At 40.1% G+C, this 14,649-nt stretch overlaps 1 protein-coding gene across 1 annotated transcript in view; it reads left to right on the top strand.

The window, feature by feature from the left end:
• cadm2a (cell adhesion molecule 2a) overlaps window positions 1-14,649 on the top strand; it is a 225,509-nt gene that overhangs the window by 173,316 nt on the left and 37,544 nt on the right. The window contains exon 3 of the mRNA XM_071521951.1: window positions 13,596-13,748. Within this exon, the coding sequence (XP_071378052.1) occupies window positions 13,596-13,748 (153 nt within the window). The remainder of the gene's footprint in view (window positions 1-13,595; window positions 13,749-14,649) is intronic.

Genomic DNA, 14,649 nt, shown 5'->3' with positions numbered 1-14,649 from the left:
TGAATGAATTTGATAGGCAGAACAGTCTCAATACTGGACCCTGATTGGCCGACAAACAGCAGCTTCACTAGTTCAAATGAGGTAAAGCTGAGTGGAGGCTTTCCAGTTCAGCTGCTGCAAACTGGCCTGATGGGAAGGATTTCAGGGGGAGCCAATCAAGACCAAGTCCAGTTGTGATGCGTTTACTAGAGTCTGAAACTGCCTGTAAAAAAACTGTGTACTTTTGAAAATGCAATAACTTTAATTGAAACTATTCAAAGTTAAATTTTAACAATGTATTAAACATCTTTGATCATATAGTATATAAATGGAGACAAAAATGGGTTCCTATAATATGGGACTTTTAATCAGTGCCATAACTGTGTTGCGCTGGAAGATATTCATCAACAGGATTATAGAGAAGCAGCCAGCCGTCCCATATCCGGGGAGAAAACAGCCTGGGAATAATGCGATCTGCAGAAAACACTCCAAGCTCTGTATAATATACAGTATATAAACTGGAGACCAGCACAGTCCCACAATGAAATGTCTTCTATTAAAAGGAAGCAAACCCTTGTTATCTTTGCACACACTCGTGGACGCAGCGAAGTACACACACAACACACACTCACACACACACAATACACACACACCGACATACAGACCAATGTTTTAATGGCTAATCAGCATAAAGGGTTTATTCCTGACCTTTCCCACCCTCTTCTTTAAAGTCTCCATAAAGAGGATTCATGGCTGTTATTTTGTTGGTTCATGCCTGCTGAAATTATTGTGCCCTCTGCCTCTCTCAGCTGTATTAGTCGAGTGTAATAGAGTATGAATCACACTCTCTTGTAAGTGTCTGGATTAAGCACATATGGGATTTACACAGTCTTCTTCCATTATCCTTCTGCCCAGTGGGCTGCCTTGTTCGCCTGTGTGTGTGTGTGTGTGTGTGTGTGTGTGTGTGTGTGTGTGGCTATATGTTTGTATGCATTAGTGAATGCAGGCGTGTGCAAAGCGTTTCACTTCTATTCACTTTTTCACCTACCTACCGTTTTCAGAAAGACCAGCAGTAAAGAGCTGCACTGAACATCAAATTCAACAGTTGGTGTTCTCTGCAGGTTATTCCACATCACTCCAGGGGTCAGGCTTGGGGGTCTATTTCATGGCATTTCCAGTGCAGAGCCCGAGATTGGAAATGAAAAAGCAGCCAAGGACTCTCTTATTACCATCAGAAAAGCAAAAGGAGACTAGCGGGACCCCAGAATTGTGTTGTTTTGGGTTAGCATTGTGTTGTTTTGATGTGTCATGTGTTTGTTTGCTTGTGTGTGTACGTGTGTGTGTGTGTGTGTGTGTGTGTGTGTGTGTGAGTGTGTGTGTGCGTGCGTGCTTTGGGAGATGTCTTGCTGAATGTGGCAAATTCAGATGCACATGCTGATGGGAGCACTGAGATGGTGAGTGTTTCCAAAGTGCCACTGGCAGTGTGAGAAAGGAAAGATGTCTCAGCTGCAGACACCTTTGAGCACAGTAGGTTTCAGATTAATTTCCCCTGCTGCCTGCAGGGAGAAGGAGGAAGGGGTGGGGATTAGGGCAAGCATACAGTTGCTCAAAAATACAACCCCAACCTGCTAACTTTTTGCCTTTTTGCACACTTTGCTCTGCTGCAGTTAGTTGAAAAAGATTTTTTCTTTTTGTTCTGTGCAAAGTATCGTATTCAGTCAAAGCAGGAAGGAAATTTAGGTGAACTTACAAACTTCAAATAACCAAGAAATTCTTTTGTAAACCCCACGTACTCCACTTTTCATCAATTGGCACATAACATTTGGCAAACATTTCTTATACAGACTTTATTATCTTTAGATTGCACTTTGGGGATTTTGAACAATGTTTTCCTTCCAGAATTGTTTGAATTTTGTCATTCTTGATAATAAATCTGAGACCAGGTTCCTTCAGTGCAGTTTAGTGGGATTTGAAGGCACGGGTTTGACTCAACCAGAACCTGTAATCACAATATGGAACATGGTTCACTTATTTCACTATATGTGAACATATAGATGGTAAAATTTCAGTGAGTTTTCCTGTACAACTTTGCAATGGAAGTCAATAGAGAAATGTACCACTCCCCACATATTTTTTTAATTTAGGGTGAATGCAGGAGTGCAGTTATCACCATGTGAAATGTCTGCAGAAAATGTCTCTTCCAGCAGGAAAGAACGAGCCTGTTGTATTGCAGTCTACCTAGCAAGAAGCACACCTAAAATGTTCACTTATATCATAAGTAGGGTTGCAAAATTCCGGGAATTTTCAAAGTTGGAAACTTTCCATGGGAATTAACGGGAATTTATGGGAATTAACGGGAATTTATGGGAATAAACGGGAATAAACCAGGAATTTACAAAATTGAAGGTATTCTCTTAATAGGGAACTTAAATATAGTTGGGGAAAATATAAAAATATATTTTAGCATAATCCTGACTAAAACAACCAGATATCATGCAAGTACAGTTGAATATCTATGCTATTCCTCAATCACATGCACACATAGCACACTGCTTACTGCAGGGCTATTGAGACCACGCCCCCTACATGCAACTCAACATTCATGTTTTTGTTCTTCAATGAAAGAATTGATTGTTCAATAAAATATTTAACACTTGATAAAGTTCTACTTACAAATAAATCTGTTTTAATTGTATTATTTTGGATGGATGTCTGCTTATAACAAAACAAATATTTATGCTTGGATATGATACCTTTCCATTAAATTACCCTCAATTCCCAGTTAATTCCCATAAATTCCCATTAATTCCCATAAATTCCCATAAATTCCCATAATTCCCATGGAAAGTTTCCAATTTGGAATATTTCCAAAATTCCCCAGCTTAACTTCCCATGGAAATTTACCGGAAACTTTCCGGAAATTTACTGGAAATTTTCCACCCCTTTGCAACCCTAATCATAAGTGATAGGATGATTATTATACCAACTATATGTAGGTAACTGCCTAAGAAATCTCTGGTAGAAATACTGTCCATTGTCTCATTCATCAGCATTATTCATCTCGATTGTTAACGTATTTGTGTATGTGTTAATTGTTAACGTATTTGTGTGTGTTCTGTGTATGTGTGTTTTGTTGTCTCTCTCCTGCGAGTTCATAAAGAGAGTCACTTACAGAGCATCCTCTATTAAAGCCAGCCACAGAGCATTAGCATAAACATATTGCTTTTTCAAAGACAACTGTAGCAGCTGACTCCATTACAGGCCTTTGAGTGGTGCGGGTCTTGGTGTTATTGTTGTTTGATGTCAAGGCTGAGGCTCACCTCTAAGACATTTAGTCAGATGAAAGAGGCTCCTCTTGTCTCCCTTTCCTCTCAAAGGTGTCCCGATGGCTGTGAAGAGTTGTTTGAATTTCAAATGAGTCATTGTCCCAAAAGTAGCCAATTTTGTCCTTTCCATCACTTACCACTGAGGGACTTAAGCCGTGCTTGGCAGGCGAGAGAGAGATGAGCACTGGGCGAGAGGGATTCTCTCTTTTATAAGATTCAAAGGAGGGTAATATCTCTTTACAAATTGCTCTTTAGGTTTCATGTAATTCAGCACTTGTTAATAGCTTTTTTTTTCCTGCGATGGAGAAATTTTGAAATGAGGCATAATTACAATTTATTCCTTATTCCCACACTAGAAGGGACCTATGTGTAATTACTTTCCATTCTAAATTCACAGGTCCATTTAGTGGACTCTGGCCATCGTGTGTGAGCGCTGGCTGGAGTATGACATGTAAATCATTTATTCAACACTGTTTAATATGCTAGGCCCTTTTTCATCTCATTTCTTTTCCATTCCCCATATCTGTATTTGCCTCTTCTTCCCTTATCCCTTTCACTCCCTTCATCCCCCTCTCTTCTCTCCATGTTTGCCTCCTCTGCTTTCCAGGGCCAAACTTACACACTCTGGCAGGATCTTGGTTTATCTATGAGTATCATATTCTCCTGTATGTGGCCACATGATTGGTAGAGCTGAATACATTATGACATTATCCAAAACGCAACTGATGTGACAGCAATGGCAGAATAGCCGTAAGTAAACAAAAGCAGTGGTGAAAGTTAATAGCAGTCGCTGCATCTATTTCTTATGTAGAGAAATTATTTTCAAATGGATATTTCAGCATATTTCAACATAACCACTACATTGCCTAGTGCATGATTCACTTAATTTACATCAATATTCTTGCATACAGGTTATTATACTGTATTATAATTTCCCCGACCGTGGCTGATGTGAGAATTTGGCAAAGAAATAATGACTAATTAGACTGGTAAAGTTAGGAGCAATAAAGTGTCATGTAGTATCTCTATGATATTGTATTTTACTAAAATGTCAAAATAATGTTTGTTTTTTGTTATGAAATATTAGCAGAGAAACTGATGTAAATGTTGAGCCCTCGCTCGATGGCAGACACAACACAATTACCAACTATACAGTCATGATCTTAAATTGGACTTGCATTGTTCTGGTCTTGGTCTTGACTCAGTGTCGCTCCCTGAAAGTCTTAGTCTTGACTCAGACTTGATAAGTTCTGGTCTTGGTCTTGACTCAGCCTTGCCTAAGGTCTGGACTCACCTGAGCACAGCAGCACATCTATGCATTGGTGCATTATTTCACCACGATTATGTATTATGTATACACCAAATATATCTCTCTCTGGCATTTTGATCTATACTTGCGATGTCGATGTCACGATGCTGCCAAGGTGCATACCTGCTGTACCCATCTCTGCTCATACCATGCCATCTGTGGATTGATTGAATCTGTTTAAACATTAAGATTAGTGTTATGGGTGAACAGCTAAGGGCCAACTGGTCCTTTTTGGGCCCCCAAACTGCTGAATATGAAACTATTCAGGTCCTCAGATGTCAAATATTCAGCTGTCTGAATCAATTTGCTGGGTGTTTGTGTGTGTGTGTGGGCGTGTATGTGCGCACGTGTGTGTGTGTGTGTGTGTGTGTGTGTGCATGTGTGTGTGCATGTGTGTGTGTGTGTGCATGCTTGCAAGCGCACATATGCGTGTGTGCATGTGGAATGTCAAGTATTCCACCTCCCCAATATGCAGCCATGAAAGCTTTGATGCATTCAGAGTATCTGTGCCTGAGCAATTTAGGGGATAGGCTTTTAAAAGTTTTCCAAAGTAAATATCAAAATAAGAAATGCCTGACAGACTTTGTATTAAACAGATAGCTGAACTTTCTCTCAAAAAACTCAATCTTAGTGGGGAAGTTAAACTTTGAGACAGCTGTGTCTTTTTTTATTTCCTGGAAGACTGCCTCTGTGAAACATCCTTTCATATCGGCCTGAAGATTGGTACGGTGTTCTCTCTGATAGAAAAAAACTTGACTGTAAATCTCCAAAGATCCCTAACAAGTCCCCTCTCTCAAAGACAAGGGCCATAAAACATGAGAGGAAGAAAAGGAGGGAAAGGAAAGGGAATGTAGGCCTTGGTGGGATAAAGGAGAGGAATTAAGGAGGCATTTTATGAGAGCTTTCAGACCCTCTTATCACCTCTGAAGGACAAAGCCAAACTTTTTCTTTGACCTTGTGCATGTCTGTGTCTCATAAAATATTCAGCCTTTGTAAGAAAAAAAACAAAAAACACAAAAAAAACTTTATACAGTTACTTAGAGGTGGAGGCAGCTTGTTCTAATTAAAGGGAGAGATGTGTTGTCATTGATTCTGTGTATTCAGAGAAACAGCTGTCACACAAATGTCAGCTCCATTTCCTCTGAAACAGCAAAGTGGGAAAATGAGACTCTACTTTGTTCAATGGAGCAGTAGATTCAATTATTACTGCCATTATAAGTGAAGTCAGCCACTTATCACTTGCTAGGTGTACACAATCCAGAGACCAGAAGAAGGGGAATAATTAGCACATACTGAGTGGCAAAATCACATGTTTCTCTCCTCAGTGAGAAAGTTCTGGAGCAGCAGAGTTGAGGGGAAAAAAGAAGCCTATTTTATAAAAAAGTGTAATGCCAAGAATTGATTGCGATTGCGATAATACAGCCTTTTTTTAACATCATTAAAAAGAAGAGGTGTCGTTCCAAACACTGTCCGTTTCCCTTACAGAGCTTTTTTACACCGCCTTTTTTTTTAAAGAATAGCTTGAACGGATACCCTAGAAAGAATAGGTGCCTCCTTATAGACCGAGGTGCTCGCTTTTCTCTTCTCGAGCTGGAGGGGAAAAATGTATCCCTCGGCAAAATACAATAGGGTGTATAGGCGAGGGCTGTCTCCCCACCGACCTGCTTCTCAGAAGGACTTAATGAAGTGGGGCTGGTGGAGGTGTCCCACTGAACTCAGCATGGCAGGTAGAAACTGATGAAAGAAAATCATTTCTGTCACAGGAAGAATCTCAGCAAGCCAATTACTGTATGGAGTGTGGCACATTTTAAAAAGGTGGTGTGCCTCGGAAAGGTGTAACAGGTAATGGAGGTTGAGGAATGGCTGAGATACAGAATATACATTATGCACTTCAATAAACATTGTACTCTCTCTCTCGCTCTCTCTCTCTCTGTTTCTCTCTCTCCCTCTCTCTCTCTTTCTCTTGCTCACACACACACACACACATACACACACACATGCACACACATGCACACGCACGCACACACACACACACACACACACACACACACACACGCAAACTCAAACTCAAGTCCCCAGATGGGCTGTTGACAAGGAAAAGAGAACAGTCACATCCAGACACAGGCAGCTGAATGTATATTCTAAAATTTGCACTTTTCTCATTATAAAACTGTGTCACTTGAATGAGCAAACACCTGCCAGGGCTCTATACGAATACATACTGTCCCTGGATAGATGAAGGGAGGGGAAGGGAGGAGTGTGTGTGGGGGGGGGGGGGGGAGGACAGGGCAGGGGGGAGAAGAGGAGAGGAGAGGAAAATAAAGGAAGGAAGGGAAATGTGCAAACATAATAGGCTTAAAGTGAGTGAGTTTAAAGTCATGACTGTTTGCTTATGCATGCACTCTGTATGCCTATACAATAAACACCCCTCTAATGTACAAATGTAATTATTTTCCACACACACACACACACACACACCCTGTTTACTCACCTACTGCTCTTCATGGTGGGAGACAGTGGCCTTGGATAACTGCTACATATGCAGCCATAGATTTGTGGTTGTTAGACAAAAACCTCTTTCATCCACTGTGTGATAATTGTATGTATATGTATGTATTCTACATGGATAAAAGATTATAAACGTGAATGTAAGCTGCAAATGATAAACACCATAGCAAACGCAGTACAGGGAGTTTCAGTCAGAACTCAGAACTGGTCAACTGACTGCCTTCCCTGAGAAGATGAAAGTCAGTTCTCATTTCAAGGAAACAAGACATCTTTGACCTTGTCTCTCTACATCTATCTGTCTCGCTTTCTCTTCTCAAAGGGGTATCTTTCTTTACCTCTTCCTCAGTTATTTTAAAAGAAATAGCTGGCACTTTCTGCCTCTGTTATATCCCTATCTGAATCTGAATCTTATGACTTTGGTGGAATGGCCAGTTACTGCCTGACATCTTACCGTTCATGGATGCACTATATGCAAAGTTGTGTTTCAGTGTGCGCCTCAACATGTTCGGCTCATTTGGGCCGGTCGTCATCAGCACTAGTATTCAGCTGAGCAATATTCCCCCCTTCACTGGGTTTCTGAATGTCAGACGGCATCTGCTTTTAAAACTTATAAAATGTTCACCTGCCAAGGTAATCTGTGTTAGTTCTGGTGAGAATAAGGCAATCAGGTCCACGAAACAGGCATCTCTCTCTCTCTCTCTCTCTCTCTCTCTCCCCTCACTCACACACACACACACACACACACACACACACACACACACAATGTAAGCCCTGTGTACTAAACAAGCAAAGTGGATGCACGCGCATTAACCGTTTACTGCTGAATACAAATCAATCGCTCTTTGATGCCGACAACACCATGCAATGCGAACACAGTCAGTTCTATCGGTACTAATGGTCTCTAATGGATGGCGGCAGACAGCTACAGCACCTTCACAGAAGGAAAGGAAAGGATGAATTCTTCTCTTCTACTTTTCTTGTCGATATCCAACCTTTCCCACGGGGCGTACTTTAAAGTTGGAGAGAGAGAGACGGAGGAAAGAGGAGGTTACAATGCTGGGGAGGAGGAAAGTGTTTGAGGAAGGCAGGAGAACAAAAGAGAAAGAAATGAGAGAAAACAGTGGGAGTGGACTGTATTTTGTTGTGTGTGGAATAGAGAAACTCAAATATTAGTAGTGTGAGTGTGTGTGTGTGTGTGTGTGTGTGTGTGTGTGTGTGTGTGTGTGTGTGTGTGTGTGTGTGTGTGTGCCTCCCATTAATATACGTATATACATTACCTTTCTCCAAGGGCTACATACATTACAGTGTCCACTTCCAAAATGTTTAATCTGGATCACAGTTATACAGAGTTTGTAATCCCCTTTTTTTACAATCCAGGATCAGACTGACGTTGCTAATTTTGAGTCAGTTTTTCAAGAAAAATCAGATAAGATCATTCTGATCCAGAAACCACAAGATCAAGATGACAGAATCCAGATTTGCAGTCTTTAAATAGAGCTCTGTCTCATTTTCTGTTGGACAAATGTTACATGCAGGCCAGAAAAACTAGATGATTGCAAGATGCATGTTACTATTATTCATTAAAGTTTGCATGTTACTAGTATTCACTTATCTGCACAAGTACACATGGCATGAGAAAAACTTAAAAACAAATTTCTCATTTAATAGAAAAAATAATTCAAACATTTTTTTTCTACCATTTCTGCCATTTCTCTGCAAACTGTTTGCATTCATTAACTCACACGGATCCTTAATAAAAAACAACACCTTAAAGGTTGACAAGAGCATGTTTTGAAGGTTTTGCTCATTTAAGTAAATGTAAACATTTAATACTATTTTTTAAATATATTCATGGCTCCATTATCCCATCCTGACAAGTTACATAATAATTTCATGGTTATATATAATGCCTTTCATGTCTCTAAATCCACCCTGAATCCACCCTTCCAGTGGGATCAAGATGATCCTGATATTTGGCATCAAAACAATCCTGATCTCTGCCTTTTGAGTTTTGAAAAAAAAAAAAGCAGAAACAACATTTAAGCTTCATTAAAAGTAGAATCCAAATCCCAATCTAAATGATCAAAAAAGAAATATCAGATACGTTTTGAAAAACTGAGCCCAAGGGTGATGCTGCTGATGGAAGGCATCAGCAGAGCGGCAACTGGCTCCTTAAAGGAATACACTATAAGTTTTGTGGAAATTGTTGGTCAACTAACCCGTTACACTAAGTAATGAGAATATAGGCACCAAAATCATCCATGTGTCCACAGTAGATCATTCACTCTTTAGCATGCAAATTGAGTTTAGTGATTGTAGGCAACTATTATCCAACGTAGGAAAACTGACCTTTGAGCAATAAAAGTTGTTAGTGTGTTTTATTATATGGCCGGTAGTTTCATAAAATTTTAAAATGAAATGTCAGCAACTGTGAAATGTGAGCAATATTCATTCACTGCACTGTGATTTATAGCTGTACTCAGTCTCCCATTGCCCAGCACATTCACATCCTATAAATAGGGAAATTAGCTGTCAGTAGTTTGTTATTTTTTCATGAGGAATGAAAGGTACAAAAATTAAATGATAAATGTAGAGGTGTATGGACGAATGTGAATCGAAAAACTGTGATGAAATTGCTTGTGAATTTAAAAAGGGACTGAAATTTTGTTAAGTGACGCAATAAATTCAAAAGTGATTTGATTAAATAACTCATCATTTCAAAATTTCCTTTCATTCTTCACTTGCACCACAAAATTCCCATTCAGGTTGTTCATCATTTAGTGCGAGTAATTTTTGTTACTTTGGCTGTCATGCCTAAATGTCAATCAAAGCCACTCTCACTGCAGCTCTGCAAATTGCTCCCCTCTCGACTGCTCCCGTCTACAACAGGCTCGTCTAGGAAGTTCGTCAGTAGCCGCAGTTTTTGACTGACATTTAGGTACGAGAGCGGATGTAACAAAAAATACTCACGTTAAACGATAAACTGGCGGAAGTAACAAAAATTCCTCGCGCTGAACAATAAACAACCCTGACGCTGCACACATGAAACATTAAATGCCAATTTTGTAGTGAAAATGTGATGTCACCAGTTATTTAATCAAATTGCCTTTGAATTCATCAAGTCACTTAACAATTTATATCTCTCTTTTTACATTCACATGCAGTTTCATCACAGTTTTTGTACCTCTAAATTGATTTAGTTAATTCTCTCTCTGTCTCTTGTTTGTCTGTCTCTCTCTCTCTCTCTCTCTCTCTCTCTCTCTCTCTCTCTCTCTCTCTCTCTCTCTCTCTCTCTCTCTCATACACACACTCAAACAAACACCTAAATCCCCAAAATGCATGGGCTGTTGAGGAGAAGGAAGGAACAGCACAGCCTCATCCAGACAGAACCAGCTTAATGTATTTTCTGACATTTGCTTTTCTCACACTTTCTTGCCCAAAGCAAATAAGAAAACAGTTAAATAGAAGCATTGTTTAACTTGTACACATTCAAGGGTTAGTGGTGCTGACTGAGTCGACAGAATGAGGTCTATGGGTGGGTGGGTGGGTGGTTGTGTAGATGAGATAGGGAGAGAGAAGGAGAGATTGACAGAGAGAGAGAGAGAGACAGAAGGAACGAGAATCAGCCTATTCTTTTAACAGACAAGTTGTATACTTTTGTCTGTATACATACTGCATGAAACATTACAACTATCCTATCAGGACAGGTTTCCCCATTAGCCGAACTGGCAGTGCGTTAGAGTAAAACTGATACGGCGGTCTTGCATTGTTTCCCATGTGTACACAGACACACACACACACACACACAAAATGGGATGCACTCACACCACAGCCAAGCCTAAAGATATGTCATGTGCACATATCAACATGTCACGCCTGCTCAGGCCCAGCGTATACAGCATGTAGAGATAACCAGTGCTGTGAGGAATGGAAAGGGACAGAACAAACACAATAATAAACAAGAGAGCAGCTGTCGTTTAGCCAAACTGATTGCAGCACTATTCTGCCATTTACTGTAGTTGTTTAGCCTGGAGCCAGCCAAGCAAAACCATCCATCCCATGGCAAACCAAATGACATGAGATAGTGTGCTTAGTGACATTTCTCTACGTTTGTCAGTGCTGTGATCATGACAGCGCACACACACAAACACACACATGCCATAAAAATATGTAGCTCGCTACCTGAGTAAATGTTCCTTTGTCAGCCACCTAAAGGACTTGGTATTTACCAGGTAAATACATTGTAAGAACAGTAAATAACCAAGTTATTACAGTTGCAACTAAGTAGGTAAATACAAAATAGGTAAAAACACCTCTGATATTACTTGGTATTAATTTTCAAATGTAGGATTTAAAGGATAGAAGCTGGTAATACCATAGGAACAAACACTGCTTCCTTTCACAGTCCAGTTCCAGCTTACTTTCTGAGTAAACTGGAATGTTTTACCTGGTACCTTTGCAGAACATGCATAGTGTATGTTGGCTTTAATTGACCTGAAAAAGAAACAACAAATTAGACAGTACCTGGTAAAAATCTGGTATTTCTGAGAACTACACCACACAGATACAGATAAATACATGGCAGCCATTCAACAGAGATGAATCTCAGCGCAGAAAACTAGAGCAGACCAGTATGAATGTTCCCAGTATTTAAGAAAACGTCCCACGAAACTGTTGGAAAACTATGTGGTCTGTCAGAGTTTGGGCAAGGTCATTATTGATATAATTGTCACATCTTACATATAGACAGTTTCATAGTTTGGTAATTGAGAAGGTGTTTTGAAGAAAATGCAGCCCAACTCCCTGGAGATTAAGCTGTTAAACTCAGGCTGTTACCATCCTAAACCTGTGACAACTACAATGTAGTTACTTGAACTGATCTGTAATACCAGAAGTGTTTTTAGGTCATTCAGTATTTACCTACTTAGTTACAGCTGTAGTTACTTACTGTACTTGTTATTGTTCTATTCTTACCATCTATTAGCATAGATTTAGGGGAGCTGTATAAGGAAGGGTTTTCACCACCTGTTTTTATCTTTAAAAAAAAAAGCAATGTTAGACACACATTTGTACAGCACTGCATCAGTTTATTGAGTCAGTCTTTTTAACAACAACAAACAGCAAGAGAGACTAGTCTCTTCTTGCTTTTGGTTTACTCAATATAGAATAGCCTTTCCCTTGCTGTTTTTTAAAGAGAGCACACAGTTCTGAGTAAACACTGTAAAGAGGTGAATAAATAAAGATATTAATAGAATAAATGCCAAAATCTCTCATTCAACTCACATAAAACCATATAGATGCTTCCTTTTCTGTCAGAAAAGAATGAATACAATATTTATGATAAGGGGATCAACCCATCAAGACACTCTGACTGTGACTGAAACTGAAAATTAGTTGTTAAGGTTGGCTTAAGGCTTCTGGATGTCGACAAGCAGTTTCTGTAAGCTGGGCTTTCAGATACTTTGGATACCTTGAGCATTGTTTCTAACTTTTCAGCCAGCCAGTCTTCAAACTACTCTACAAACAGACTGCATAATGGCCTTTACTTTTCAAATCTTTGTAGACGGGTTACAAAACCAGGGTGTAGTGCTTTTTGTACGATTTCCTACAAATTACCATAAGATTAGGATATTCTTCGATGTGGCTACACATTCTGTACACAAACAACCATGCCTCTTTCTCGTCTCGTCCTCTCCACACATATACAATCACACACACACTTGAACGGGTTGTGCTCCGAGCCACTTTGATGGAGAGTGAAAGGCTAAGCTAAGTAGCCTTGGCTGCTCTTATTGAATAAAGTTTGTAGAAGGGCGTCGCACTTGCGAAAGGAAGACTTGAATAAATCTCAAGAGAAGCCGAGGCCACAGAGACAGAATGAATAAAATATTTAGCGTGCTCAACGGTAAAATCCACACGGGCCTTTTTCATGTTGCAGCCAATTCTTTGTGTGATTTTCTTGTTTTTTTCATATAGCATAATCCAGACGCCAGGCATGAACATGTCATTTTCAAGTCATCACCACAAGCTGAAATCAGTGTGTGTGTGTGTGTGTGTGTGTGTGTGTGTGAGTGAGTGTGTGTGTGTGCGTATTCCTACTGTATCACAGCCATGAAGAAGTCGAAATACACAGTCTAGTTTCAAGACCATGGAGTGTCTTTCAGCTGGCCTTCCAATTTCTACAAATCCATTTCAACTCTCACGTCTTGCCAAATTCTCATTAGGGCTCTCTCTCTCAGCCTGTTATTGTGCTATTGATTTTCATTCCTATCATGCCTTTTGGGAGATTACATTTTCATATATCTAAAATGGCTGAGAGGGTTTACAGTAGAGCGGACTATATCTAGAGTATGAGAGTAGAGGAATAAGTGTTTGAATGATGCCTCCTAATATAAGCCCTCGTCACTAACTCTCTCTCACTCTCTCTCTCTCTCTCTCTCTCTCTCCCTCTCTCTCTCCCTCTCTCTGATTAGCCTTAAGGGACAACAGGATTGAGCTGGTGCATGCGTCGTGGTCGGAGCTGACCATCAGCATCAGTGACGTCACGCTGACGGATGAAGGCATGTACACCTGTTCGCTCTTCACTATGCCTGTCAGAACAGCTAAAGCCTACCTGACTGTTCTAGGTAAGTACAGGAGCTGCACAAACATCCCATACCCACTTAAAGCAATATTCCACTTGGTTTTAACATGGGGAGGGGTTATTTGGCACTTGAGCACCATGAAAACCAGAATATAAACTACTCACCAAGATCGGATGCAGCTGGGATGAGTTTGTAGCGTTTGAGTGAGGCCACGAAAATAGCCTGAAAACTGACATTTAACACGTTCATGAACAGATTCAACAACAGATGCTGCTTTTAAGTCATTTTGCATTTCTATTCTTGGTTTACACAAAAATTTGTATTTAAAAATAAAAGTAGATCCGGCCTCCCTGGCAGGAACTATCTCTGTCTCTATCTCTTAAGTGCCAAATAACCCCCATGTTAAAACTAAGTGGAATATTGCTTTAAGGGGAAAATCCACCCTCAGATATTCATGTTTTTTGGTGTATACACTTTCCCTCAACCAGTCTCGTCTACCTCTACTTCAGTTGGTGCTTTCCTACATTTCTGAGAGACTTTCAACAACACCCAGACAACAGGTGTGAACTTGTTGCTTTCAGCTGTGGATCGCACATGAAGGCGGAGAGAGCAGTAGCGACAGTGTTGCAAGAGCAAGACAGTGAGAGTTTTTCCTATCGAGAAAAAGCATGAGTCGCGCCCCTCGCTCAAAACTGCTTGTCTTGTGGCTGCATTGCATTCTGGTCTATTTAGGCTATACTTTTGGTGGGGAAATCTCTCTGCCTCTTCTGCAATGGATTTCTTGCTGTATGATTGTTGAATGTCGGTGTAAAATGGTGAATCTAGAACAAAGCTCCTGCTCTTTGATTCTGGGTTAGGGTTAGGGTTAGATGTTTTAGATAGCTAAAAAAAGTCACATCATCTACCTTTGGCAAGTTACACATGGGAATAAGAATAAATTATA

The sequence above is a fragment of the Centroberyx affinis genome, unplaced genomic scaffold, assembly GCF_046629955.1.
Source record: "Centroberyx affinis isolate AG114_WGS23_722 - 3 ecotype Tasmania unplaced genomic scaffold, CSIRO-AGI_Caff_v1 ptg000946l_1, whole genome shotgun sequence".
Taxonomy (NCBI): domain Eukaryota; kingdom Metazoa; phylum Chordata; class Actinopteri; order Beryciformes; family Berycidae; genus Centroberyx; species Centroberyx affinis.
Note: the sequence above shows the minus strand (reverse complement) of the source record. Positions and strands in the feature narration are given on the sequence as shown.